This window comes from Heteronotia binoei, chromosome 6 (assembly GCF_032191835.1).
Source record: "Heteronotia binoei isolate CCM8104 ecotype False Entrance Well chromosome 6, APGP_CSIRO_Hbin_v1, whole genome shotgun sequence".
Classification (NCBI taxonomy): Eukaryota; Metazoa; Chordata; class Lepidosauria; order Squamata; family Gekkonidae; genus Heteronotia; species Heteronotia binoei.
In genome coordinates this window covers 16,202,686-16,230,213 of record NC_083228.1, presented here as the reverse complement: position 1 = coordinate 16,230,213, position 27,528 = coordinate 16,202,686, and the positions used below count along the sequence as shown (strand labels likewise).

At 46.0% G+C, this 27,528-nt stretch overlaps 1 protein-coding gene across 1 annotated transcript in view; it reads right to left on the bottom strand.

Moving 5' to 3' along the window:
• Positions 1-27,528, bottom strand: part of MMRN2 (multimerin 2) — a 63,964-nt gene that overhangs the window by 4,570 nt on the left and 31,866 nt on the right. The window contains exons 2-6 of the mRNA XM_060241061.1: positions 19,135-19,257; positions 12,962-13,068; positions 11,894-11,968; positions 9,619-9,792; positions 3,856-5,763 (exon numbers count right to left, since the gene is read on the bottom strand). Coding sequence (XP_060097044.1) covers positions 3,856-5,763; positions 9,619-9,792; positions 11,894-11,968; positions 12,962-13,068; positions 19,135-19,257 — 2,387 coding nt within the window. The remainder of the gene's footprint in view (positions 1-3,855; positions 5,764-9,618; positions 9,793-11,893; positions 11,969-12,961; positions 13,069-19,134; positions 19,258-27,528) is intronic.

Sequence of the window (27,528 nt, the reverse complement as noted above, 5' to 3'; positions counted from 1 at the left end):
CATCACCTGAAAGTGACATCATCGTGCCAGGCACGCTAGCATTTGGAGTAAAAACTCTATGGTGCCACAGAGTTTTTATTTGAATGCTAGAGCGTCTCCTGTGCAACGTACCTGGCACGATTATGTCACATGTGGGTGATGTCATCACGCTGGGCTTGTTGGGCACTGACAGAGCTCTTGGGGGGAACAGGGATCCTCCCACCAGTCAGCTCCATGCTAGCAGGTTGGGGGCCTCCAAGCCAGAGGAAACCCCACCCCCAGTGGGAGGCTGGGAACCCTAGTGTATTCACATCCAAGTACTAACCAGGGCTGACCTTGCATAGTTCCAAAGGTCGGACAAGATCAGGCTACCCTGGGATATCCAGGGCAGGACATGGATTCGTGGGTGTTCCCCAATGATGTTAGGATCGAAGGGGAAACGGGAGGGAGATAAACTTTGCATTTTTAACACAGCTAAACCTGGGAAGGGGGGGGGCCTTTGACAGCAGAAAAAGAGCTTAGATGGAACAGCTCCAGATCCAGCTTCTTAAATTGCCTTCATTATAAAGGCATAATGTCTTTATAAGAGGACGTGTTCTTCTTAGAACATTGACAGAAAGCTACTTGATGGAGTCTGGAGGCTTCCAAGTCAATAGGCTACAATGGTTCAGAGAGGGAGGTGGAATTTTGAGACAGAGATGGAAAGGACTACTCTAGAGACCCATCAGCTGGAAACGGACAGTCGGCAACTGATGGAACTGTATTATCGCTGCTAAATCTGGATATGCGCAGTGTTGAGATGCTTTGCAATCCCAAGAACTCATACAGTATGACTCTGTTAACAATCTTGTAACATTTAGTGCTGCGCTCATCTGGAGATGGGAGACAAATGCAGGGAGGTGGCTGAAGTTTTGGGTAGCTATGTTGCTAGAATATGTGTTACTGGGATGCTCCTGAAATGGCCTCCCCATGAAAAATCATTCTTTCTCCCCATATGACATCTAGAAGACCTTGCCTCATAGAAGAAAGTAGGAGTCCAGTGTGCTTGGATATAGACAGCATCTGTTCTTTCTTTATTGGAGAGTATGTGCAATTGGTATGAAATGATGAAATTGTATGTGTGAAGTTTATAAATAAGTTTATTTTTCAAAGATTTCAGGTTTTCACGGCTGGTAACATCATTAGGGTTTGTAGAATCTTTCGGGCTCAAGTGCCGTGTTCTACTGGAGAAAGTTTTCCTTCCAGACGTTTCGTTCTCAGCTGCGGAGAACATCTTCAGTGGCGTTGCAGCCGGAGGTCAGAGCGCCTGCTTCGGCTGCAACGCCACTGAGGATGTTCTCCGCAGCTGAGAACGAAACGTCTGGAAGGAAAACTTTCTCCAGTAGAACACGGCACTTGAGCCCGAAAGATTCTACAAACCCTAAAGTCTATTTTTCATAAGTTTTTGCACAGTAGCTTTTGTTTTTCTGCTTGACACACTGTGTATTCCTGTGGGTTTTGTGTGTTAACTTAAATGAGGTCAGTTGCCCTGTGGCTTTTCATGCCTTCACCACCTTTCAACTTCTTAATCCGTTCAAGCGTTGGGAGTCATTTTACCCCAACTGGAATGGGCTCGGAGGAGGCAAATTAAGATGGTTGGGGCAGGAAAGGGCCTAGGGATGGAAAGCAGTGTTGAAGGGACTTGGAGAAGAAGGCTGAAATACCTGAAGGGCTGTTTAATGGGAAGGGTAAGGTGAGATCTTCCAAGTTTCAGTTTGTAGAGTGGAGCTCCCGCTTGACCATTAAGAAAAACTTCCCATTGGTAAAAGCTGTTCGACAGTGGAACCCCATAGTGTAGGCATGGGTGGATTCTCCTTCCTCAGGTTACTCAAGCAGGCTGAGACAGATGTCTCTCAGAGATGCTTTAACCTTGTTTCCTGCACTGAACAGGCGTTTGGACTAGTTGGCCTCTTCCACCAACTTATTGCATAGCATGAAAGACATGAGACTAAATCTAGGAAGACATTGACAAAAGAGCCAACTGGTGTAGCGGTTAAGTGTGTGGACTCTTATCTGGGAGAACCGGGTTTGATTCCCCACTCCTCCACTTGCAGCTGCTGGAATGGCCTTGGGTCAGCCATAGCTCTCATAGGAGTTGTCCTTGAAAGGGCAGCTGCTATGAGAGCTCTCTCAGCCCCACCTACCTCACAAGATGTCTGTTGTGGGGGAGGAAGATAGAGGAGATTGTGAGCCACTCTGAGACTCTTGAGATATAACTCCAATATCATCATCTTCTTAAATGCTATATATTCTTAATTTTCTTTTTCTGCTCCTGCTGTTCAGCTCTTGTTTTGTCAAGAAGGAAATATTTAAAAGGGGTTCCCATCCACTCATGGGTAGCTGGTGGCACTCCCAATGCAACCCCACCTCCCACTCCCGTTGACTATTTCTATCACTTGCTTTGGGATCACTTTACCAAATTGAGAAAGTGCATTTTTGTTAAGGGCAAGGGATAACAGCATTTTCTGGTAAGGAGACATGAGATTGTGAAAAGACTCATCAGCAGTGCCGGATTAAACCCTGTGGAGGCAGTCAGAACCTTGAAGGCCCCCTTGCAAATTATCTCCTAATATCTCCTGCAGGCATCTTCTCAAATGCTCCTTTGACAAAACTGGGGGGGGGGGGGGGAGAGGTTGAAAAAAAGGGAAAAGGAAAGGTCCCATTTCCGACTCTGGGGTGATGTCGCATCACGACGTTTTCATGGCAGACTTTTCACAGGGTGATTCCCCAGTCATCTACACTTCCCCCCCAGCAAGCTGGGTACTCATTTTACCGACCTCGGAAAGATGGAAGGCTGAGTCAACTTTGAGCTGGCTACCTGAACCCAGCTTCCACCGGGACCAAACTCAGGTCGTGAGCAGAGCTTTGGACTGCAGTACTGCAGCTTTACCACTCTGTGCCGCGGGGCTCCCTAAAAGCTGTGGGGGAGAGGTAGAGAGAGGCAAACTGGCTCTGGGCCCTTAAAGGCATGGGGGCACATAGGCCGGTGCCTACTCAGTTTATTTGTTAATCCTGCCTTGCTAATCAGATGAATCTCTGCCTGTCAACCAGCTGCTGAAGCAATAAGATATTGCCAGATGCTACCAACAAATTTGATGTTCAGAGTTGGCAGCATCTGTCAGCTGTTGAGACCTAGTCTTAATGCTACTTAATAAAGGTAGTCCCCTGTGCAAGCACGGCAGACTTTTGACGGGGTGGTTTGCCATTGCCTTCCCCAGTCAGCTACACTTTCCCCTCCAGCAAGCTGGGTACTCATTTGAGCGACCTCAGAAGGATGGAAGGCTGAGTCAACCCTGAGCAAGCTTCCTGAACACAACTTCTGCCGGATCGAACTCGGGTCGTGACTCGTGAGCAGAGAGCTCAGACTGTAGTATTGCAGCTTTACCACTCTGCACTATGGATGCTGCTTAAGACATGGCCAAACTGTGAGAGTGCAGGTTTGGCAAGAACATGAGACCGTCTGCATTTGGAGCATGAATGGATCAGGTCTTGATTAAGAAGCATCTTATGGAGACACTGCTCTGCCCTCCACCTAGCCTGGAGCATTTGTGTGCATGTTCTTCCTCTTTGAACATTAGTCTGTCTACTTGTAGTCCAGCACTAACCTCTATCTACACTGGTGTATACTACTGGTTACATGTCTCCCTAAGTGCTCTCACGCTAAGCCAGGCTGCAGTATAATAACCAGTTCCTAACATTTCCAGATATTCTTAATTTTTCAGTTTAGTTACTCTATTAACAAGCAGAGGAGCTGGTTTTGATTAGTTATTATCGCAACGGGCATTGCGAAGCTCAGTCATGATAGACTTTGTGTTGTGGAATGTGTGAAAAACTCACCTGTCTCCAAGATCTCTGCCTGTATCTTGTTTCTTCCATTCAAAGTGCCTTCTCTGTGTTGGCCGGCCTCATTCTTGTCCCTCGTTTTTTGCCGCTCCTGAACTTTAAGCTGCTTCCTCATTTGTCTGCCCATCATTGAATGAATCTTTGCAACATCCAAACTCGCATTGGTGGCAGCTAGTTCTTGGGTATTTCCAAACAGCTTTTGAAAGATCTGCAGATGCTCGTCAAAGGTTTGTTTGGTCAATGCAAGTTCTTCCTTCAAGTTCTCCAATGAAACATTGAGTGGATCCATCACACTGACTACAGTGTGATTACAGCAGAGATCAGTACGATCCTTTTGCAATTCATATTTCTTCATTTCCCTGCTAAGGTGTCCAATTTCTTTCTTCAGGATCATGATGTCATGGTATGCTGGATTATCCAAGACGTCCTCCATGGCAGCTTCGTGATTTGGCTCCATGTGTTCTATGCCACCATGTTGCACGCTGATTTCTTTCTCTGTGTTCTCTGTTTGCTTTTCAAGGATGTGATGCATGAGAGGTTCATGGCCATTGGAGGTGTTGCCACAATCCATCTCCAAAGAGTGAATTTTCTTCATAAGAGATTCCATCGTAATATTCTGCTTCTCAAGGTTGTCTGAAATTACTCTGAAAGTTTCCTGAAGCTGATCTAGAGATGATATTGAGGAGCTAGTATCCTCTTCAGTCAAGATCTCCATAATTTCTTCTCCAAGCAAAGCCTCTAGTGCTGTCTCATGTCTCATAGCATCTACCAAGAGAGAGTTAAAAGAGCTGTTGAGATACTTGATTTGCCAGTGCATCCTCTCGTCAGTTTTTCTCAGGACACTGAGATCCTCAGACAGAGTTTGAGCCTGGGCCTTAAGATTAGCGACTTCCCCTTCCAGCTCTCGACTCTGTTTCTGCTGGAAATCTAGAGGTTGATGAAAAAGGCGAAAAGCTGTGGCAAGGTCATCAATTTCGTTCTTGAGAGCTTTGAGACGGACCTCAAATTGCTGCATTTCCTCTCTGATTGCACAAGTGGCGTTTGCTTGCTCTTCCGCATCAACATCCGAAGGTATTTTTACACAATGGCATGCTTTCATAGACCTCTCTAGATCCCAGTGGCTCTCTCTAATATTTTCCAGACTATCGTTTAGGGCTAGGATCTTCCTTTCCAAGTCTTCCTTGTATTCCTCGATGATAAGACTTTTCTCTATCAAGGCCACTCTAAGCTCCTCCATTTCACTTTTTGAGTTGGTCTTGAACGCATTAATGGAAACCTGGAACTTGTTAAAATCATCGTAGAACTCGTCAGATTCTTCAAAGAGTTCCTTTAGCTGCTGAGCATGCCCTACTAAGGTCTGATTGAGATCCCGAATGTCTGTTTCGGTAGCTTCCTCATTTAGGCTGCTGAATTGCACCGGAAATCCTGCCACATTTCTGTTCAGGGTCTCTAGTTCATTTCGAAGACTGTCTTGCTCTTGTCTCATGTCTGTTAGGCTGTTGTTTAAGGCTAACAAGTAAGAGTGTTGGATTTTGTGGTATCTCTTCAGCTTCATGTCGGTGTCTGCTTTGATCATGGTGAGATTGTAGTGCATGGCTGCCTGCTGCAAGTGTAAATGAGTGTCAATTTCTCTCTTTGTCTGGTCCGCTCTCCATACGTTTCCCTGAATTTTGGATTCAAACTTAGTTCCGAGCTCCTGGAAGTCCTTCTTTGGCACAGTGCTTTCTTGGAATTCCTCGATGCTTTTCCGATTGGCCTCGACGTGGTGCGAGAGATTTTTCAGCATGGTGGAAAGATCTTGTAGGCTTTTGTTGAAGCTAGACCAGACTGGGTTAAAACGTTCCTTTAAGAAACTCTCAATGTGGAAAACAACCAGCTGCTGGAGGAATTGTTCCTGTACTCCTGAAACAGAGTGCACAATCAAAAGAATATAAGATAATGCAAGCGTTTGCTTATACGCTCAGGTCAGATAATGAAAGTAGGAATTCTCAAACAGAAGAACTGTACAGGAAAATAAAATATCATGTTAAACTTCATAATACATATGTTGACCCCAAAGGCCACCACAATGTATATTTTACCACCCTTGCCTAAAGCGTGAGCTTTGAACCTCGAACCTCTGCCACTGTAACTAGATGAAGTTCACAGTGCAATCCCAAGCAAAGCTGCACCCTTCTAAGAAGATAGTTTCAGAGGGTAGCCATGTTGACCTGTAGTGGAACAGCTAAATTCGAGTCCTGCAGCACCTTTGAGACCAACGAGATATTGGGAGTAGACGTTTTCAACAGTAGAAAGCTTTGAGGAAGGCAACTTCAACACTCAGAAGGTTATACCTAGGGTTGCCAGGTCCATTTGTCATGCTGACGAGGAATTAGCGGGGACATCACACAATGCACTGACGTCACCAGGGATGCACTGTTAAAATTGTTTTAATGATTTTATTGTATCTTGTTCTTCATATTATGTCTTGTCAATTGTTGTTAGCCACCCTGAGCCTGCTAGGGGAGGGCAGGATATAAATGCAATGAATAAATAAATAACACTGGAAAAGATGCTCCGCTTTTGGGGCAAAACTCTATGGTAAAATTGGCCTCAAACCATAGAGTTTTGCCAAAAAGCAAAGTGTTGCCCCTCCCCCTATACCACCAACATGCTGATGTCACTTTTGGGTGATGTCAGTGCATTGCATGTGGTGTCACTTGTGGGGGGGTCCTCCCGCCAATCAGAGGTGTTCAGGAGCCCACAAAAGGAGGGGATCCCCTGTCCCCACCTGAGAATGGTATCCCTACTAAAAAGGTAAAGGTAGTCCCCTGTGCAAGCACCCTGTCGTTAATGACTTAAGGGGTGACATCACATCCTGATGTTTTCTTTGCAGACTTTTTTTTTATGGAGTGGTTTGCCATTGCCTTCCCCGGTCATCTACACTTTACCCCCAGCAAGCTGGGGACTCGTTTTACCAACCTCAGAAGGATGGAAGGCTGAGTCAACCTTGAGCCAGCTACCTGAATGGGATCAAACTCAGGTTGTGAGCAGATCGTGGACTGCGCTACTGCAGCTTACTACTCTGCGCCACAAGGCAAATCTTGTTGATCTCTAAAGTTCTAACGGACTCAAATTTAGTTACTCTTCCAAGCCTATGGACATTAGTAGACTTAGAAGAATGTAACTCCAATCAGAATGGCACTGTCAAGCAACTGAAACCAAGTGGTCAGCACCTCTTTGCCACCAGGAACGACCCCCCCCCCAAAAAAAAATCACAAGGTGCTTGTAAATGTCTTTAATACAATTTTATTTTAAAAATTTCCAACACATTTTGAGTTCCTACAGGCCGTTCCTTGGCAAAGTACAAAAATACACAAAATAACTTTGCAACTCTGCCAAATCCTCTCAGTTGCATTATTCATAGCTATGGAAACAGCCACCTTGAACATATGAAGCTGTCTTATACTGAATCAGACCCTTGGTCCATCAACGTCAGTATTGCCTACTCAGACTGGCAGCAGCTCTCCAGGGTCTCAAGCTGAGGTTTTTCACACCTACTTGCCTGGACTCTTTTAAGTTGGAGATGCCGGGGATTGAACCTGGGACCTTCTGCTTACCAAGCAGATGCTCTACCACTGAGCCACCATCCCTCCCTTGTATAAAAATGCTAGCCATTATTCTATTGCTTATTATTTCGATTAAAGTTCCAGCCCTTTGTTTCACATGCAGAGAAATGCTGTCAATGGAACAATGTCTTCAATCGTGTATTGCAGATACTAAACTCCGTACATCATATTTCCCCCCTGTCTTTTGATGGTCTGATTAAATTCTGTAAGGACTCTATTTTTCATGTATCCTCAGTGTTAGCCAAATTGCCTCTGAGATTGAATTGAGGAATTAAACGAATAGGCAAATGGCCAGAGCAGGATCAACTACCTATGTCTACCGGAGTCAGAATTTTCCAGAGACCCAACGAATTGAGGAGAATGACTGCTAAAATTCAAGGTGTTTGTATTAAGAAGATCACACAAGCACACAATTACACTAGCATTCACACAATCATAACCGAACTAGGAGTATACAGAGGTGAAAAATTGGATAGGGACGTTTGCGTTAGCAGGATTGAAGCATTGATCACAGGGGGATATGATTACCTGTCCAAAGGAAGAGAAGATCTCAGCAGCCATGGCAGGAGGAAAGGGGGCGGCAAGAACCGGCCAGCAGATCTTACCATAATGGACTCAGACCTGATCAGAGCCTGGGCGCTACCTCTGCTGGCACTCCAGGGGTACTACCAGGAGAAGCCCAGAACACCCACTTACCTGACCTTAAATAGTCAGATTCATAACTTGAAGTCAAAAGGGGCAGTGACCATTGGGCAGTAACCTGATTGGAGCGGACGTATGATCTTAGCCCTATTGATTGGCTTCCAATGAGGACCAATGAAGTCCGGGATTCTGTTACCATGTGACAGTTTGGAGTCCAGATGCTAACTACCTGTGACACCTCTAGGAAACTTTAGCAAAGCGAAAAGGGGGAAAGGAAAAGCAATGGATGTGGCCAGTGGGCAGCTCGTCTCGATGTTGGGTATTGACTTGCTGATGAGTTCCTGGCTCCATTGGTGTAGCCGCCTTTCATCCGAATCAGAAGTTTTCCATATGCATAGACGTGATTGCAGCTGTGTACGTGATCTGGCTGCTTTGCAGTAATGGTGGCTGGGAAGACGTGTGGTCCTCTTCTACGCTCCCTCTGAAAATGACTTTTCCCTTTGTCTTCCTGGCTTTCTCAGTGTAGTGAAGCCTGGTCAGGGATGAGGGACAACTAGGACAGTAGTCTCCCTGCCTGTTACTGTATGTTTGAGATGTGCATTCAGAGCCTTATGTAGGGTTCTGTGTTAGTCTCTGGGATAAAACTCCCCATTCCTAGCAATAATTGGCTAACTGATAGGAGATGAAATACAGTCCATTGAAGATGACTACCCATAGTGCACAATTGCTGAGCAGACAGGTTAAAATGGATAAAAGGAAGTATTTCTTCACCCAAAGGGTGATTAACATGTGGAATTCACTGCCACAGGAGGTGGTGGCGGCCACAAGCATAGCCACCTTCAAGAGGGGGTTAGATAAAAATATGGAGCAGAGGTCCATCAGTGGCTATTAGCCACAGTGTGTGTGTGTGTGTGTATAATTTTTTTGGCCACTATGTGACACAGAGTGTTGGACTGGATGGGCCATTGGCCTGATCCAACATGTCTTCTCTTATGTTCTTATGGACCTCCTGATGGCACCTGGGTTTTTTGGCCACTGTGTGACACAGAGTGTTGGACTGGATGGGCCATTGGCCTGATCCAACATGGCTTCTCTTATGTTCTTATGTGACACAGAGTGTTGGACTGGATGGGCCATTGACCTGATCCAACATGGCTTCTCTTATGTTCTTATGTGACACAGAGTGTTGGACTGGATGGGCCATTGGCCTGATCTAACATGGCTTCTCTTATGTTCTTATGTTCTTAATCCTTGGTGGGTAGTCAATGGGGGTCTTTGGGAGACCATGGCCTCTGGCTCACAGTGCCAGACAGCCTAGGGCCAGCTCTGGGTGAGGTAGATGGGTATGGTCATTGTCCATGTACACAAGTGAGACTTTGGGGTCTACAGGATAATGGAGTGCTGATGATGGGTCTAATCCCAGCTCTCCAGCTATATCAAAAATATTATTTCCCATTTAGCTTCATGTCACTGATCTGCACGCATTCATCTTCAGCTGAACTCTCACCTGTCTGGTTGTAGTTGGCTTCTATTCCTGGGCGACTGATGTTGTCATAAAATGCCTTCTGCAAGACTCCCAAGTTGCTCGTTGCCTGATGGACATCGTTCTGCAGATCCTCCAGCAGCGCTTCGTGGCTCTGGTGGGCTTCCAGAATGTCTCTGGATTCCAGCGATGAAGATGCTAGTTGCAAACAGACAGGCACGTAACAAAACCAAACAACAAGGGATAAAACAGCTTCTAGTGTACCTCATTGTGGAAACCAGTCCCTCCAATTAGGATGGCGTTAATTGTAACGGTAATAAAATGCTGTCAAGTTGCAACCAACTCACATGTCAACCTCTCATGAGGTTTTCAAGGCCGCAGGTGAGAAAAGGTCATTTGCCATTGACTTCCTTTGCATAGCAACTCTGAACTTCCTTAGTGGTCTCCCATCTAAGTGCTAACCAGGGCCAATCCTGCTTAGCTTCCAAGCTTTGATGAGATCAGTCTAGTCTGGGCTATTTTGATTCCTCTGGGCAGTCAGCAGGGGATAGAGGGTGGGCTTACCAAGAGCTGGGAGTCTCATCACACATTTTAGCAACGTGCCCACGTGACTTCCAGCATGATCCAGAAGTGATGCAGGCAGGACACTCTGTTTTTTGAGGCAAAAATTTTATGGTAGAAGCTAATTCCTCTGAAGTTCAGTTAATTCCCCTGGATCAGCTCCCCTGGAGAAAATGGAAGCTTTGAAGGCTGGATTCTCTGGCATTGGAACTCAGTGAGGTATGTGTCTTCCCCAGAGTCCAATCCTAAATCTTCAAGAATTCCTAGAGTTGCCAGTCCCCAGTTGGGATAAGTAGGTAAGTAACCCTAAGGTTCTGTGCTAACCAGCCTCATAAACAATCAAAGATACTGGGGGGGAAATGTGTGTAATGGAGACATTTGAAAATACTTAACATAATAATTCAACAATATTCAAAATATACAAGGATTGTTTGACTTAAGAAATTACATATTTTTCCAGTATCTGGAGGGGAGGAGCTTTCAGGAGCCACACAAGCTCCTACCGTGCCACAAATGTTAGTCTTCAAGGTGCTACTCTTGCTCTTTTCTACTGCTACAGACAGACTCACACGGTTACCCATCTTGTTCTATCTTTGGGAATAATTTTGTGCAGTCCTCCACTATTGCCTCTTGAATAATTCAGGTGTATATCGCTTACGGGAAGCCAGGAGAATGGGAGCCTTCCTGACATCCTCTAGCAGAACATTCCGCAAGTGGGGGCCAGAGCAGAGAAGGCCACGTGTGCAGGCAAGGTGCTGATTGTGCCCGTTTGAAGTTGGCTCTTGCAGAAGGCCCTGCTCAGGTGAGTGAAGCTGTTATAGACCTCCTTTGATACTGTTCAAAGCATTATACAATGATGAGCAGATGACTTCAAAAAGGCAGGTTTGAGTTAGAGCCCAAGGTGCCCTTCAACCTGACACCTTCCCAGGGCTTTTTTTGTAGCAGGAACTTCTTTGCATATTAGGGTACACCCCCTTCTCCGATGTAGCCAATCCTCCAAGAGCTTACAGGGCTCTTAGTACAGGGCCTCTTGGGGGATTGGCTAAATCAGGGGTGTGTGGCCTAATATGCAAAAGAGTTCCTGCTACAAAAAAAAACACCTTGCACCTTTCATTCATGCAAGCTGCCACTTGTGACCTTTAAAAAAAAAAAAAAATTCCACTCAAATTGTAGCCCAGAGCCCATTGGTGCCATCTCACCCACACCATTCTTGGGAACAGCATTTTCAATGGATCTAAAGAAAAGTGAGCAGAATCTGTTCCACCTATGATTGCCAGCTTCCAGGTGATACCTGGAAACCTTCAGGCTAAAAAGCACAGCTCCCTTGATGGAAACGGCAGTTTCCGGGGGCAGTCCCTGTGACATTATACCCTGCTGAGGTCACCCCCCAAGTCCTGTCTCTCCAGGCTCCAACTCCAAATCTCTAGGAATTTTGCACCCCAGAGCTAGCAGCCCTCATTTCAGATCTCTATTTGCAGTCATTTGGATCCAACCCGTGCAGTTTTGATTTTCCACTGTACTGCTCCCTGCTGTGAGCTGTGCAAGGAAGACCATGTTGTATTAATAAATAATTTGTTAATGTTAAAATAATGGCTGCATCTCTTCACATAATTGGCTTTCTACATTAGGAAAACATTCTGTCGAGAAGCAGTGGAGAGTGGAGAAGAATAAGCATTGCGTAACACGTTCAGCAAGATGGAAAGGTGTTAGTGGAAGAGCAGGAAGAATCTAAACCTACTTCTGCTTGAGAGCGCCTCCCATCCTTCTTCCCAGCCTCCTGGCTTAGTGGTGGGCACTGGAAAGAAACTAGGGTCTGCAAACAAAAGTTGGTAAGTCAGTGGGATTTTCCTTCTGCCTGCCTGTCTTTCTGGAGTTGTTGTTTTTTTTAAGTTTATTTTCATTAAGGTACAGAAACAGGACATTCTAGAAAATTCATCTGCTGTTTCTGCTAGATGCATTGATGTGCAATACAATGATATATAAAGACTCTCGTGTGCAGTAACAGTGTTTCTGGATGTTCAAGATGCTTCATTTCTCTCTCAGGAATCTCCAGTGGTGCTACTTGTGCTGGATTCAGGGCCGGTGCTAGGCTTTCTGGCACCCTAGGCGAATCACCCACTAGCAGCTTGGGGAGGACAGGGACCTCAGTGTGGTAGAATGCCATAGAATCCACTCTCTAAAGCAGCCATTTTCTCCAGGGGAACTGATCTCTTTAGTCTAGAGATGAGCTGTAATTCTGGAGAGTTCCCAGGTCGCACCTGGTGGCTGGCATTCCTAAAATACATATGCAAATAAAACTTCTGTACTGCAGACTAGGGATGGGCACGAATCAAATTGTGAACTGAAATTTCCGATCATGCCATTCCACGCACCATGAACTTCCCAGGTGGCTTTGGGAGGTTTATTTGGTTTGCGTCAACAGACATGCTGGTACCTGCAGTTTCGTTAAATGCCTTCTCCGAGCCATGCTGCTACGGTGGTGTGACTCAGCAAGTGAACTTGGAAGGCATTTAAAGGGAATCCTTCAAACGGCTTCTGCACCACGAACGAACCACGAACCCTGGATAGGTTCATTAAAATGAAAGGTTTGTGGAGGTTCGTGAGATACCACGAACTTTCGCAAGCATCGATTCTCCTGATTCATTCCCATCCCCACTGCAAACCCTCTCGTGCAACAAAGGTAACGTCCAATATGGCCCTAGCATATATTCTCCGTTTGCACAGAGTGGATGAGTATCCCTGCGTGAACTGAGAGGGTGCCCTCCAACTCTTAATACTGTTTCCCCATCCTGTGCCTTTTTTTTACCGTGGTTTTCACAGTTCTTGCCGGTGTAGCCAGGGCAGCACTTCCAGTGCAAAGAGCTTACGACTTTTTGCTTCACCTGGTAGAATGGCTTTAAAGCTGTTCTGTACCTAGAGAAGAAACAAATGACAAACCTTTAGAAATCACATCTCTGCAACGTCTCTGACGGTGACGGTGCATGGGCAATGACGTCCTGGTGTCTACGTTAAGGAATATCTCAGCTTGGAAGATAACTTTAAAAAAAAAATTAAATGTGTGGTAGAGCTTTTAAATCATTGCTTTAGGCCACAGTCTAAAGAACACTTCCCTGTTAGTAACGCTCCACTGAATAACATGGGACATTACTGAGAAAAGAGCCCCGTGGTGTGGAGTGTTAAAGCTGCAGTGCTGCAGTCCTAAGCTCTGCTCACGACCTGAGTTTGATCCCTGGTGGAAGCTGGGTTTTCAGGTAGCCGGCTTGGGGTTGACTCAGCCTTCCATCCTTCCGAAGTTGGTAAAAAGAGTACCTAGCTTGCTGAGGGGAAAGTGTGGATGACTGGGGAAGGCAATGCAAAACACCCCGTGAAAAGTCTGCCGTGAAAATGCTGTGAAAGCAACTTCACCCCAGAGTTGGAAACGACTGGTGCTTGCAAAGGGGATCTTTCCTTTTCCTATTGGAGATAAGAGCCCCGTGATGCAGAGTGTTAAAGCTGCAGTACTGCAGTCCTAAGCTCTGCTCACGACCTGAGGTCGATCCCTGGTAGAAGCTGGGTTTTCAGGTAGCCGGCTCGAGGTTGACTCAGCCTTCCATCCTTCCGAGGTCGGTAAAATGAGTACCCAGCTTGCTGGGGGGAAAGCGTAGGTGACTGGGGAAGGCAGTGGCAAACCACCCCGTAAAAAGTCTGCCGTGAAAACGTTGTGAAAGCAACGTCACCCCAGAGTCGGAAACGACTGGTGCTTGCACAGGGGACCTTTCCTTTCCTATTACTGAGTAGACATGATTAGGATAGACCCTGCTTCCTTTGCTTTTTAAAATATCCCTATTCAGGCCTCAGATTCAGTGGGAGCTCACAGGAGCACAGCTCCTGAACCTTTCTGAGAGTTCCACCTCCTCCTTCTGAGAGTTCGACCTACTTGTCCACTGAATAGTATGTGAAGCTGCATAACAGTTCCTGGATGAGCTCCTCCACCTATTTTTCTACAAAATGTCCCGTTCCTATTTAGAAAGACTACTAAGGTCTGTTAGCAGGTATTGGAACACAGAAGTCTATTGGTTACAAAAGAGTTGGTACATGATTGGTTAAATAGGGAGCCCTCCAGACTGTGAGGGTGAGGAAGACCCCTTGTACAATCTCCGAGGGGGGGAAGCTAAAGATGACAATTGTTGGGAACAAGATTTAAAGAAGCTCTAACAACACGGAGTGTTCTGGGTGCAAATTAAGCTCCTGGTTATTGGAAACCTGGTCATCCTGAAGGCTTTTCAGCCCATGGTGAACATCTGGAAATAACTAGCCCTTCCTGGCAACTAACACCCCTCTTTCTACCTATATATAATGGTTGAGGAAATTCTGTTTCTCCGTATCTGAAGAAGTGTGCTTACAAGACCTTGTACCTTGAATAAACATTTGGTGGTCTTAAAGGTGCCACAGGACTCAAACTTTGTTCATTTGGAAACAAGTTTCCTCACTGCAGGCTGAAGACCCAATCAGACACAGTGTTAGAACAACTGGGGTTGCCAAGTCCCCAGTGGCTGCCGGACGGAACATTTTTTCTGCACGCACAGCGGCGCACAACACGATGATGTCGCCCGGAAGTGATGTTGTTCCACCAGGCATGAAGACAGCATAACTGAAGTTACAGTGACCAAATAACTAAGAATGTATTGAAACAAAATCATACAAATGTGTTCAATAGAAGACTAAAGCCCTATATGGTCGAGGGCCTGCCTACCTGAGGGACCGTCTCTCCCCATATGAGCCCCATAGAGCACTGAGGTCAGCTGGTAAGCACCAGCTGAATATCCCTGGGCCAAGGGAGGCCAGATTAAAGACCACCTGAGATCGGGCCTTCTCCATTGCGGCCCCGCTACTGTGGAATCAACTCCCGGAGGAGGTACGGGCCCTGCGATTAGACCAATTTCGCAGGGCCTGTAAGACATACCTCTTCAAAATAGCCTTCGCCCATACCGAGCTAAGATAATGTCGCTGTGTATGTTTTCTTTTCTTCCACTGAACTTAAGAAGATCTATTTAGCACCTTAATGTTAATTTTAATGTAACTGTATATTGATTTAAGATGATTTTATTGCTATGTATGATTTTATTGTATTGTATTACATTTATATGTTGTGAGCCGCCCTGAGCCTGCTTGTGCGGGGAGGGCGGGATACAAATAAAAAGTAATAATAATAATAATAATAATAATAATAATAATAATAATAATAATAATAAAAAATAGCAATTCCCCAAAAGTTTCCCAGTTCCATCAAAGGAGTCCCAATGAACGGGAGGGCGACTTGATTCTTCCTGCTTCAAATCCTCTTCTAGCATAGGGGGCTCCAACCACATCTCTCAACCGAAGGCAAAAGCTCAGGAAAAAAAAAACATCAAAGTGTTTCTGATGCATCGATACATTGAAAAAACTGAAAATCCCACAAGATCCGTTTTCAGTGAGTCCAAGGACTGCACATAGAATTCCCAATGGACAAACATATTTGTGTGATTTTGTTTCAATACATTCTTAGTTATTTGGTCGCTATAACTTGGGTTGTGCTTTCTCCTACAAGTGACCTCTCTCCCTTTACCAGTCTCACCAGGCATGTCATGCTGGAATGTTCTAGCAATTCAGGGAAAATGTGGTTTCATGCGGAGATGCTCTAGCAACTTGGGAGGAACCCCGTGGCACCATAGAGTTCCCCCCGAATTGCTAGAGCATCCCTGTGCAAAACCATAGACTTTCCCCTGAATTGCTAGAGCATCCCCATGTGACGTGCCCAGAGCGGTGACATCACTTGATGCCATCATGCTGCGTGCCACCACGCATGACAGAGCTCTTTGGACTGGGGATCCCCCCAGTGGCCTACTTCACGCCAGCGGGTCGGGGGCCCCAAAACAGAGGGAACCATTCATACTTGAGCATAAGGCAAGTTCAATCCAGGGACTGGTGACTTCAAGAGAAGCTGGCTCGTTGAGTCAGGGGGTGATCCTGCTTAGAATCAAAGACTGGTTGCTCTCCTGCAGTTCTGTAGGTTGAGCTCCAGGACAATATGGCTCCTTTTGCCCATGGTTAGATACTTCCCCTGAGCCTGTCATTATCTGGCAGACTTTAGAGGCCTTCCACCTGAACTCCACCTGAATTCAAGGGTAGATTTCACCAACTGTTCCCTACTGAGACAGCCCTCAAGTGCTCTATTCCATTTCAGACATCATTTGACTGCAATTATTTTTTGTAATTGCAAAACAGCAACAAGCTGGTCACGAACCCTGAGCCAAGCTTGCGTCTACAATCAAACGGTCCATCAAATCTGAATAGTTCATTTAATACAATTGTATACGTGACAACCTTGTTGAACCTGACTTTCCTGGTTGTAAGCTGCTATAAATCTGGGCTGATTTGTTCTTTGTTTCTCCCAGTGCTGTGAGCCGTGGTGTGATTAGGAAAAGGGCAAGCAAGGGCATTTCCTTGACAATTGAACGGGTTTCTTCCCTTCTTCCCGAGGAACCCTACAAATGGCTGTTCCCGAACTTCCCTGAAGGAAAGGCATGAGGAAAAGTCTAAAACCAATGGGAACATGGAACAGGGCCTCAAACCTACCAACAAACCTTCAGAGCAGGGTCCAAGTAAGCAGCCGTGGTGGTCTGAAGTAGTAGAACAAAATAGGAGTTGATTGCGCCTTTAAGGCCAGCTTAGTTTTATTCAGAACGTAAAGCTTTCGTGTGCTCTCTAAGCACACTTCATCAGACGAGGAATCTGGCACAGCGAGCAGAGCCATACATAGCTGGTAAGCAGTGGCCCAGAATGCAAAATGGTACAGATTTAAGAACCAATGACGGTGAAATAAAATTATCTGGTAGGCAGTGGTTTAGAATGTAAAGGTACATATATAAGATTCAGTGACAAAATAGTAAAATTAACAAATTGAGCAAACCTTTGATCCTGAATAGCATGAGCATGCGCAAGCAACAAAACAGTAGCATGTCTGTCAATGACTCTATTGCTGGGCCAAAAGGAAGGAATTATTATGTTTTCCCATCCAACTAACCCACCTTTAAACATGCAAAATACATATAGTTTGTCATTAGGAGAAAAATACATTAAAACTGAGTGGGAGATGGGTTCAATATATGTAAAGGGGTAGCCGAACTGTGGCTCGGGAGCCACATGTGGCTCTTTCACACATATTGTGCGGCTCTCAAAGCCCCAACCGCCCTATCAGCTGACTTGGAAAGGGCATTTATCTCTTTAAATCACTTCTCCAAGCCAAGCCTCCTTTCTATAGGCTGGTGTTTTTTTGTATAATGCAGCTTGGAGAAAGTATTTAAAGTTGCTTTCTTTCCATCTCTCCCTCCCCCCCAATCTCTTTGCCAGCCTGCCCACTCTCAAACTTCTGATGTTCATGCCTTATGACTCTCAGACATCTGGTGTTCAGGTCTTGTGGCTCTCAAAACTCTTTATTCTATGTGGCTCTTTTGTTAAGCTAGCTTGGCCACGCCTGCCTTAGAGCAAGGCCTTCTTAAGACCAAGAGCTAGTGTGGTGCAGTGATTCGAGTGTCTGCCCAATGCTTTCCTAGCAGTTGCTCTGTCCCCAGGCTTCTGTTCTCCCTGGCTCAAGCAATCAGTTCCCCACCAGTTGCTGCATGGGTGCATTTTGATCCACGTCTCCCTCCACTTTCCGTCATGGCATCTTGCTTTTGTTTTTTGGAGCTCTGTAAGCTGCGAGGGAAATGGGAGGAAGCCATGGATCAAAAGGCACCTGCGTAGCTACTGGTGGGGAACTGATCTCTTGAGCCAGGGAAAGCAGAAGCCTGTGGGCGGAGCAAGTGTTAGTGAGGAATTGGTCTCAGTGTATGATCTGGATTCAAATTCCCTACTCTGCCATGGAAGCTTGCTGGGTGACCTTGGGTCAGACCATGCCTCAGATTCAGCAGGAGTCACAAGAGCGCAGCTCCTGAACCTTTCTGAAGGCCCCCGTCATCCTTCCCACCTACCTTCTTCATTGTACTCTGCCTACCTTAGGGACCGTCTCTCCCCACATGTTTCCCAGAGAGTGCTGAGATCGAGTTCTCAAAACCTGCTTGCAATCTCCGGGCCAAAGGAGGCCCAACTTAAGTCGACCAGAGACAGGGCCTTTTCAATCACAGCCCCTTGCTGGTGGAACCAGCTACCGGAAGAGGTGAGGGCCCTGCAGGATCTTGGGCAGTTCCGCAGGGCCTGTAAGTTGGCATACAACTGATCGGTACTTGAAAATTTCAAATAGAAGGCTGTAGTATGGTACTTTGGTAAATGGCTTTGTTTTACTTCTTTACTGTTTTTACTAGTTTATTGTTTAAATGTTGTAAATTGATGTATTTTAAAACTTAATCCTATGTTAGAACTTCTGTGTTGTGAGCCGCCCTGAGCTGCTTTGGTGGGAAGGGCGGGATATAAACTAAATAAATGAAAATAAAATAAATGAAATTGAACAGTAGGTGCAGCTACATAACAATCCCTGGATTAGGAGAGCAGCCGGTCAGCCAGCCACCAGGGGCTTTGCCGCTCCCCCAGCAGCCCTCATTAACCCCTGGAGAAGCCCACACCACCCTTTCACCACTTCTTATGTGATTTTGGGTGGCGAGTGGCTTGCTGGCCTTTTGACTGGGAGGGCGGGCGGCCAAGGAGAGCTCCAGACGAGCGAGGCCTGCTCGGGCTGGCTGGATCTCTAGCCAGCCCAAGCAGGCCTCACTCACCCGGGGCTCTCCTTTCTTGCATCGGGTTGCTTTTGGCTCGGAGGGGGTGGTTGGCATATGCTAATGAGTTCCACCACCTATTTTTCTAGAAAGCAACCCCTGGATCAGACATACAGTCTCAATCTAACCTACCTCAGGTAAGGTTGCAGTGGGGATAAAGGAGAGGAAAGGAGAACAAGGTAAGCCAGTTTGGGTCTCCATTGGGGACAAAGGGTGGGGTGTAAATGAAGTAAGCAGCCGAATAAATACTTACATGGTCTTCTGGCAATCTGGAGTCCCATGTGGACACGGTTGCTGTGACTTGATTATGTACTTCTCTGATGTGCAAAGGCCGATGTACGTCACCAGCCGGGACTGCGTAAAGGAGCACCAGTTCCTAGTTGAGAAGAGGGAAGCTGTGAAACTGTCCTCCACTGACCTCGATTTCAGTCGAACATCATTTTTAAAGCAAATACTCTGTACCTTGGGTGCCAATATAACTGGCAGAAATCCAGAGGGGAAGGGGTTCCCCCCCCCCAAATCACTGCTTCTCTGTGCTTTGAAAGAGCCTCTCTTGCCAATATCTGCCAAGCAGACAGCCCTGTGCCTCTAGCCGCCCTGCTGCTAAACCAGGCATAGAGTATAACACTCTCTTACAGATTTGGTCTGAAAAGCTGTGCCCTGTCAGTTCTGCAGCACTGAAAAGCTTCTGGATTCTGCACAGCTCTCTGCAAAATTTTACTCTACCCAGGGCTTTTCTTTCTTTCTTTTTTTTTGAGCAGGAACACACAAGAACACGGTTCTGGCTGGCTTGGTATCAGGTAAAAAAAGATAAAGGTAGCCTCTTGTGCAAGCACCAGTCGTTTCCACTTCTGGGGTGACATCGCATCATGACATTTGCCCAGCAGATTTTTTTACGGGGTGGTTTGCCACTGCCTTCCCCAGTCACCTACGCTTTCCCCCCAGCAAGCTGGGTACTCATTTTACCGACCTCGAAAGGATGGAAGGCTGCAGCACTGCAGTTTTATTACTCTGCGCATCAGGGGGTGTGGCCTAATATGCAAATGAGTTCCTGCTGGGGGTTTTCCCCTGCGCGAAACAATTGTGACACCTGGGGTGTGGCCTAACATGCAAATTAGTTCCTGCTGGGCTTTTTCTATTAAAAAGAGCCCTACCTCTACCCATAGCTAGATCGTCCTGACCTGGATAGCCCCGACTAGCTTGATCTCATCAGACCTTGGAAGCTAAGCAGGGTTGGCCCTGGTCAGTATTTGGGTGAGACACCCTCAAGAAACACCTGCGGGGTGGAATTCTAGCAGGAGCTTCTTTGCATATCAGGCCACCCCCCCCAATGTAGCCAATCCTCCCAAGATCCTTGTAAGCTCTTGGAGGATTGGCTACATCAGGGGTGTGTGGCCAAATATGCAAAGGAGCTCCTGCTAGAATTCCAACCCCGAATACCAGGGTCGCTACACAGAGGCAGGCAATGGCAAACCACCTCTGAATAGCTCTTGCCTTATGGGGTCATCATAAATTGGCTGTGACTTGACAGCAAAGGCGAGGGGGGTGCTAGGTTCTTCTGGCTCCGTTCCTGAAGTGTCTGTTTCTGCAGGAGGTCTTTCCTGGACACTCCAAATTCCATTGAGCTTCCACCCCAATCCACTGGATTCTGCTAGAGATCTATCCCACATCAGCCTGCCTTGGCTTGGCCTCATCTTTATTCTTAATAAAATAGTCCATAAAGGACAATGGCTCCTGGGACTTACTCAGGCTGACCCTAATGCATGCATTCAATAACATACAGTATACATATACAGTTCAGAATCAAACATTTACATGATGATGAAGAAGATGATGATATTGGATTTATATCCCGCCCTCCACTCCGAAGAGTCTCAGGGCGGCTTACAATCTCCTTTCCCTTCCTCCCCCACAACAGACACCCTGTGAGGTAGATGAAGATATTGGATTTATATCCTGCCTCCACTCCGAAGAGTCTCAGAGCGGCTCACAATCTCCTTTACCTTCCCCCCCCCCCCGCAACAGACACCCTGTGAGGTAGATGAAGATATTGGATTTATATCCCGCCCTCCACTCCGAAGAGTCTCAGGGCGGCTCACAATCTCCTTTACCTTCCCCCCCCCCACAACAGACACCCTGTGAGGTGGTGGGGCTGGAGAGGGCTCTCACAGCAGCTGCCCTTTCAAGGACAACTCCTGCGAGAGCTATGGCTGACCCAAGGCCATTCCAGCAGGTGCAAGTGGAGGAGTGGAGAATCAAACCCGGTTCTCCCAGATAAGAGTCCGCACACTTAACCACTACACCAAACTGGCACAGTCTAAAAGTTAACGGAAAAGACCAGTAAGCCTGCTATCCGAATTAGATCAGTCCTTTGAACCCCGTCAGTCAGGCTAGTGGGCATGGCATTTTAGTGGCCATGAGATGAATTTTTGCCACTGACTCTTAATCCTCTTGTCAGACTCATAAAAGGAGATTAAAGAGAGGGCAATCCACCGCATGGTGCAGAGTGGTAAACTGTAGTACTGCAGTCCAAGCTCTGCTCATGACCTGAGTTCAATCCCGGCGGAAGCTGGGTTCAGGTAGCTGGCTCCAGGTTGACTCAGCCTTCCGTCCTTCCGAGGTTGGTAAAATGAGTCCCCAGCTTGCTGGGGGGGGGAGTGTATATGACTGGGGAAGGCAATGGCAAACCACCCCGTAAAAAGAAATCTGCCATGAAAACGTCGTGATGTGATGTCACCCCAGAGTTGGAAACGACTGGTGCTTGCACAGGGGACTACCTTTACCCTTTTTTTTTTAATCCACCGAGTGGGCTGGAAATGTAGTCATAACGGGAATCAACAAATCCGCTCTTTGTTCAGCATACAGGAAAACAGAAAACGTAATAAATTCAACAACCTGAGCTCCACAGGGACATAACCTCTGCTCGTGTGGGATTCCCCTAGACCTACCAGTTAGCTCTGGAAAAGGGAGTACATTAAAACAGGCTATGAGCAGGAACTGAGAGACAGGAGAAATATTTATGGAAGGAAAAGGGCTAATGAAGGCACAAAAGCCAGATAAATATGTTTTGATGTTAAAAGGCAGGTCAGCCCCACCCACCATGTGGTCTTGTGCTTTTGTAAACATAGAAAAGACAATGCTAACCCTCTACAACCTTACAAAATGCTACAAAACAAAGAAGGCTCCCATCCAGTGTTCTCTCTAAGCTGCGTTAGCGTGAGCTAGCTCACAGATTTTTAGCCTCCAGCTCACAGCTTTTTGTCTTCGCTCAGGAAGGGTGACCCCGCAGCACACTAATTGATGCAGGAGCTCACAAAGTAGAATTTTGGCTCACAAGGCTCTGCAGCTTAGAGGGAACATTGCTCCCATCTATTTCTGCAAAGAATTGTGTTGAGGAATACATTAGTCACTCACTACGCCCTATCAGTTAGCATCGAGTCCAATAGCATCTGAGGGGCTAACAAGATTTTTTGGTAGAGTTGCCCGCTCCAGGTTGGGAAATACCTGGAGATTTTGGGGGGTGGAGCCTGAAGAAGGTGAGGTTTGGGGTGGGGGCAGGGCTTCAATGCCATAGAGTCCACCTTCCAAAGCAGCCATTTTCTCTAGGTGAATTGATCTCTAGTTGAGATCTCCAGCTACCATCTGAAGAAGATGATACTGGATTTATATCCCACCCAATACTCTGAATCTCAGAGTGGTCACAATCTCCTTTACCTTCCCCCGCCAACAGACACCCTATGAAGTAGGTGGGGCTGAGAGATCTCCTACAGCAGCTGCCCTTTCAAGGACAACCTCTGCCAGAGCTATGGCTGACCCAAGGCCTTTCCAGCAGCTGAAGGTGGAGCCTGGTAACCCTATTTTCAAAGTCTAAGCTTTCGAGAGTCAACGCTTCCTCCATCAGACACAAGTAGAAATGACTACTCTCTGACTGGGATAAAAGGACTTAAAGAACTGCATTTCTACTTATAGCTGGCAAAGGGAACTTTGTCTCTCGAAAGTTCGTACCCTGAAACTCTTGTTCGTCTCTTAAGGTGCTTGTGTGTAACTGTTTTCTCGAAAGTTCGTACCCTGAAACTCTTGTTCATCTCTAGGATGCTTGTGAGCTCTACTGAGCTTGTGTGTAACTGTTCCACAGCAGACCAACATGGCTTCCTTCTGAAACAATCCATGGCCAGTCAGTTATCTCAAGGTGGTGTGGGAGTGTTGTTCCCTTCACATTTTTGTTGTTCAGTCGCACAGTCAAGTTCGACTCTTTGCGACCCCATGGACAAAGTCACGCCAGGCCCTCCTGTCTTCTACCATCCTCTGAAGTCTGCTCAAATTCGTGTTTGTTACATCAGTAAAGCTGTCCAGCCATCTCATCTTTTGCCGTCCCCTTCTTCTTTTGCCTTCTGTCTTTCCCAGCATCAGGATCTTCTCCAGTGAGTGCTCCCTTCTCATTTGGTGGCCAAAGTATTTCAGCTTCAGCTTCAGCATCTGACCTTCCAGGGAACAGTCAGGGTTGATTTCCCTTAGGACTGACTGATTTGATCTTCTTGCAGTCCAAGGGACTCTCAGGATTCTTCTCCAGCACCACAGCTCAAAAGCATCTATTCTTCTGTGCTCGGCCTTCCTTATGGTCCAGCTCTCACAGCCATACATTACTACTGGGTATACCATTGCTTTGACTATATGGACTTTTGTTGGCAGGGTAATATCTCTACTTTTTATTATACTGCCCAGGTTTGCTATAGCTGTCCTCCCAAGGAGCAAACGTCTTTTAATTTCATGGCTACAGTCACCATCTGCAGTGATCTTGGATCCCAGATATGTGACATTGGTCACTACTTCCATGTCTTCCCCTTCTATTTGGCATGGTGTGATGGGGCCGGATGCCATGATCTTAGTTTTTTTGATGTTGAGTTTCAAGCCTACTTTTGTGCTCTCCTCTTTCAACAAGAGGTTCTTTAGGTCCTCCTCACTTTCTGCCATTAGAGTGGTGTCATCTGCATATCTGAGGTTGTTGATGTTTTTCCCAGCAATCTTAATTCCAGCTTGTGCTTCATCCAGGCCAGCATTCCGCATTATGTACTCTGCATATAAATTAAATAAGCAGGGTGACAATATACATCCTTGTCAAACTCCTTTTCCTATTCTAAACCAATCAGTTGTTCATATCCTGTTCTGACCGTTGCTTTTTGACCCTTATACAGGTTTCTCAGGAGACATGTGAGGTGGTCTGGTACTCCCATCTCTTTAAGGACTTGCCACAGTTTGTTGTGATCCACACAATCAAAGGCTTTAGCGTAGTCAATGAAATAGAAATAGACTTTTTCTGATACTCCTGTGCTTTCTCCATAATCCAGCGAATGTTGGCAATTTGATCTCTAGTTCCTCTACCTCTCCGAAACCCAGCTTGAACTTCCGGTAGTTCCCAATCTACGTACTGCTGAAGACTAGCTTGTAGGATCTTTAACATGACCTTGCTGGCATGTGAAATGAGTGCAATGGTGTGATAGTTTGAACAATCCTTGGCATTACCTTTCTTTGGGATTGGAATATAAACTGACCTTTTCCAATCCTGTGGCCACTGTTGCGTTTTCCAAATTTGTTGACATAATGTGTACATCACTTAAACAGCATCATCTTTTAGGACTTTGAATAGCTCAACTGGGATACCATCATCTCCGCTCGCTTTGTTGTTAGTAATGCTTTCTAAGGCCCATTTGACTTCACACACTCCAGGATGTCTGGCTCAAGGTCAGTGATTTCACTGTCATGGTTGTCAAGAACATTGAGGTCCTTCTTGTACAATTCTTCTGTGTATTCTTGCCACCTCTTCCTGATCTCTTCTGCTTCTGTTAGGTCCCTACCGTTTTTGTCCTTTATCATGGCCATCTTTGCACAAAAAGTTCCCTTGATTTCTCCAATTTTCTTGAAGAGATCTCTTGTCCTTCCCATTCTATTATTTTCCTCTACTGATTTGCATTGTTTTTTCAGGAAGGCCTCATCTCTCCTTGCTGTTCTCTGAAAATCTGCATTCAGTTGGGTGAATGTTTCCTTTTCACCTTTGCCTTTCGCTTTCCTTCTTTCCTCAGCTATTTGTAAAGCCTCATCAGACAGCCACTTTGCTTTCTTGCATTTCTTTTTCTTTGGGATGGTACTGATGGTTGCCTTCTGTACAATGTCACGAAGCTCCGTCCATAGTTCTTCCAGCACTCTATCAACTCTAGTTCCTTAAACTTATTCTTCACTTCCACTGTATATGTGATCAAGGTCAAACCTGAATGGCCTGATGGCTTCCCCAGTTTTCTTCAGTTTAAGCCTGAATTTTGCAATGATCTGAGCCTCAGTCAGCTCCAGGTCTTGTTTATGCTGACTGTAAGGCACGTCTCCATATTTGACTGCAGAGTATATAATCAATCTGATTTCTGTGTTGCCCATCAGGTGATGTCCATGTGTAGGGTTGCCTTTTAGGTTGTTGGAAGAGGATGTTTGCCATGACCAGTTTGTTCTCTTGATAAAACTCTACTAGCCTTTGCCCGGCTTCATTTTGTTCTCCAAGGCCAAACTTGTCAGTTGTTCCAATTACCTTTTGTCTTCCTACTTTGGCATTTCAGACCCCTATGATGAAGAGGACATCTTTTTTTGGTGTTAGTTCTAGAAGGTGTTGTAGATCTTCATAGAAATGGTCCACTTCAGCCTCTTCTGCATCAGTGGTTGGGGCACAGACTTGGATTACTGTGATACTGAATGGTTTGCCTTGGATATGGACCGAGATCATTCTATCATTTTTGAGATTGTATCCCATTACTGACTTCCTTACTCTCTTGTTAACTATAAAGGCCACACCATTTCTTCTATGGGACTCTTGCCCACAATAATAGATGTAGTGATCCTCTGAGTTAAATTCACCCATTCCCATCCATTTTAGTTCATTGATTCCCAAGATGTCAGTGTTCAGTCTTGCCGTCTGTTTGACTGCATCCCGCTTACCTTGATTCATAGATCTTACATTCTACATTCCAATTCAGTATTGTTCTTTGCAGCATCGGACTGTTCTTTCAACATCAGACACATCCACAACTGAGCGTCCTTTTGGCTTTGGTCCAGCCGCTTCACTCTTTCTGTGGTTACTTGGACTTGCCCTCTGCTCTTCCCCAGTAGCATATTGGACACCTTCAGACCTGAGGGGCTCATCCTCCAGCGCCATAGCTTTTAGCCTTTTGTTACTGTCCATGGGGTTTTCTTGGCAAGGATACTGGAATGATTAGGGTTTGTAGAATCTTTCGGGCTTAAGTGCCATGTTCTACTGGAGAAAGTTTCTCCAGTAGAACACGGCACTTGAGCCCGAAAGATTCTACAAACCTTAATGATGATGCCAGCCGTGAAAACCTGAAATCTTTGATACTGGAGTGGTTTGCCGTTTCCTTCTCCAGTGGATCACATTTTGTCTGGGTTCTCTGCTGTGGCCTGTCCATCTTGGGTGGCCCTGCATGGCATAGCCCACAGCCTCTTTGAACCGCGCAAGCCCTTTCGCCACGTCAAGGCAGCAGTCCATGAGAGAGGGTCCCTTCAGATTATGTGGATATAAATACATGTTTTTCACAGAAAGGCAGGTGTGTAAACAATAAAACATAAGAATGCACACAATGCCATTAGCGTCATGTGGGGAATTCGAAAAGGTCATGAGACCTTTCTATTCTGATACTTTCATTAGATTTGCATTGAAATAGGGTGGGGTTTGTCTGGAGCTGTGTGTGCACTTTCTAAAGAAAGTTCCTGAAGAATGGCCAAACTTTCAAGTCTTATATTGACTTGTGAGAACAGAGAAACTAGCGTGCTGATAATTGCCTTACATGGAGACTTTCTGTTGGTTTTTTTTATTTTGTTTTGGAGATTGAGTGAGGAACAATAGGAAAGTAAGGAAAATACTCAGAGACCAAAACCGGAATCTGAGGTCAACAGAGTTGATGGAGTAGTAGGGGGGAGTTTTACGACAAGTGTGGGAGGAAATTAACAAGAAAAGCAGTCAGTGTGAGAGCCATCTTGGTGTAGTGATTAAGAGTGACAGACTCTCATCTGGAAAACTGGGCTTGATTCCCCATTCCTCTGCATGTAGCCAGCTGGGTGACTTTGGGTCAGTCACAGTCCTCTCAGAACTGTCTCAGCCCCACCTACCTCACAAACTGTCTACTATAGGGAAAGGAAAGGAAGGTGGTTGGAAGCTGCTCAAAGATTCCTTCAGATAGTGAAGGAAAGGAAAGGTCCCCTGTGCAAGCACCAGTCATTTTCGACTCTGGGGTGATGCTGCTTTCACAACATTTTCATGGCAGACCTTTTTACGGGGTGGTTTGCCATTGCCTTCCTCAGTCATTACACTTTCCCCCCAGCAAGCTGGGTACTCATTTTACGAACCTCAGAAGGATGGAAGGCTGAGTCAACCTGGAGCCGGCTACCTGAACCAGCTTCCGCTGGAATCGAACTCAGGTCGTGAGCAGAGGGTTCCGACTGCAATACTGCAGCTTTACCACTCTGCGCCACGGGGCTCTTCACAGGTACTGAAGGGTGGGGCATAAAACCAACTCTTCTTTGTCTTCTTTATTTGTTACAGAAAGACTGAACCGTCGAAGATTAGTAAATTCAGCGGAATACAAGCCAGTTTATG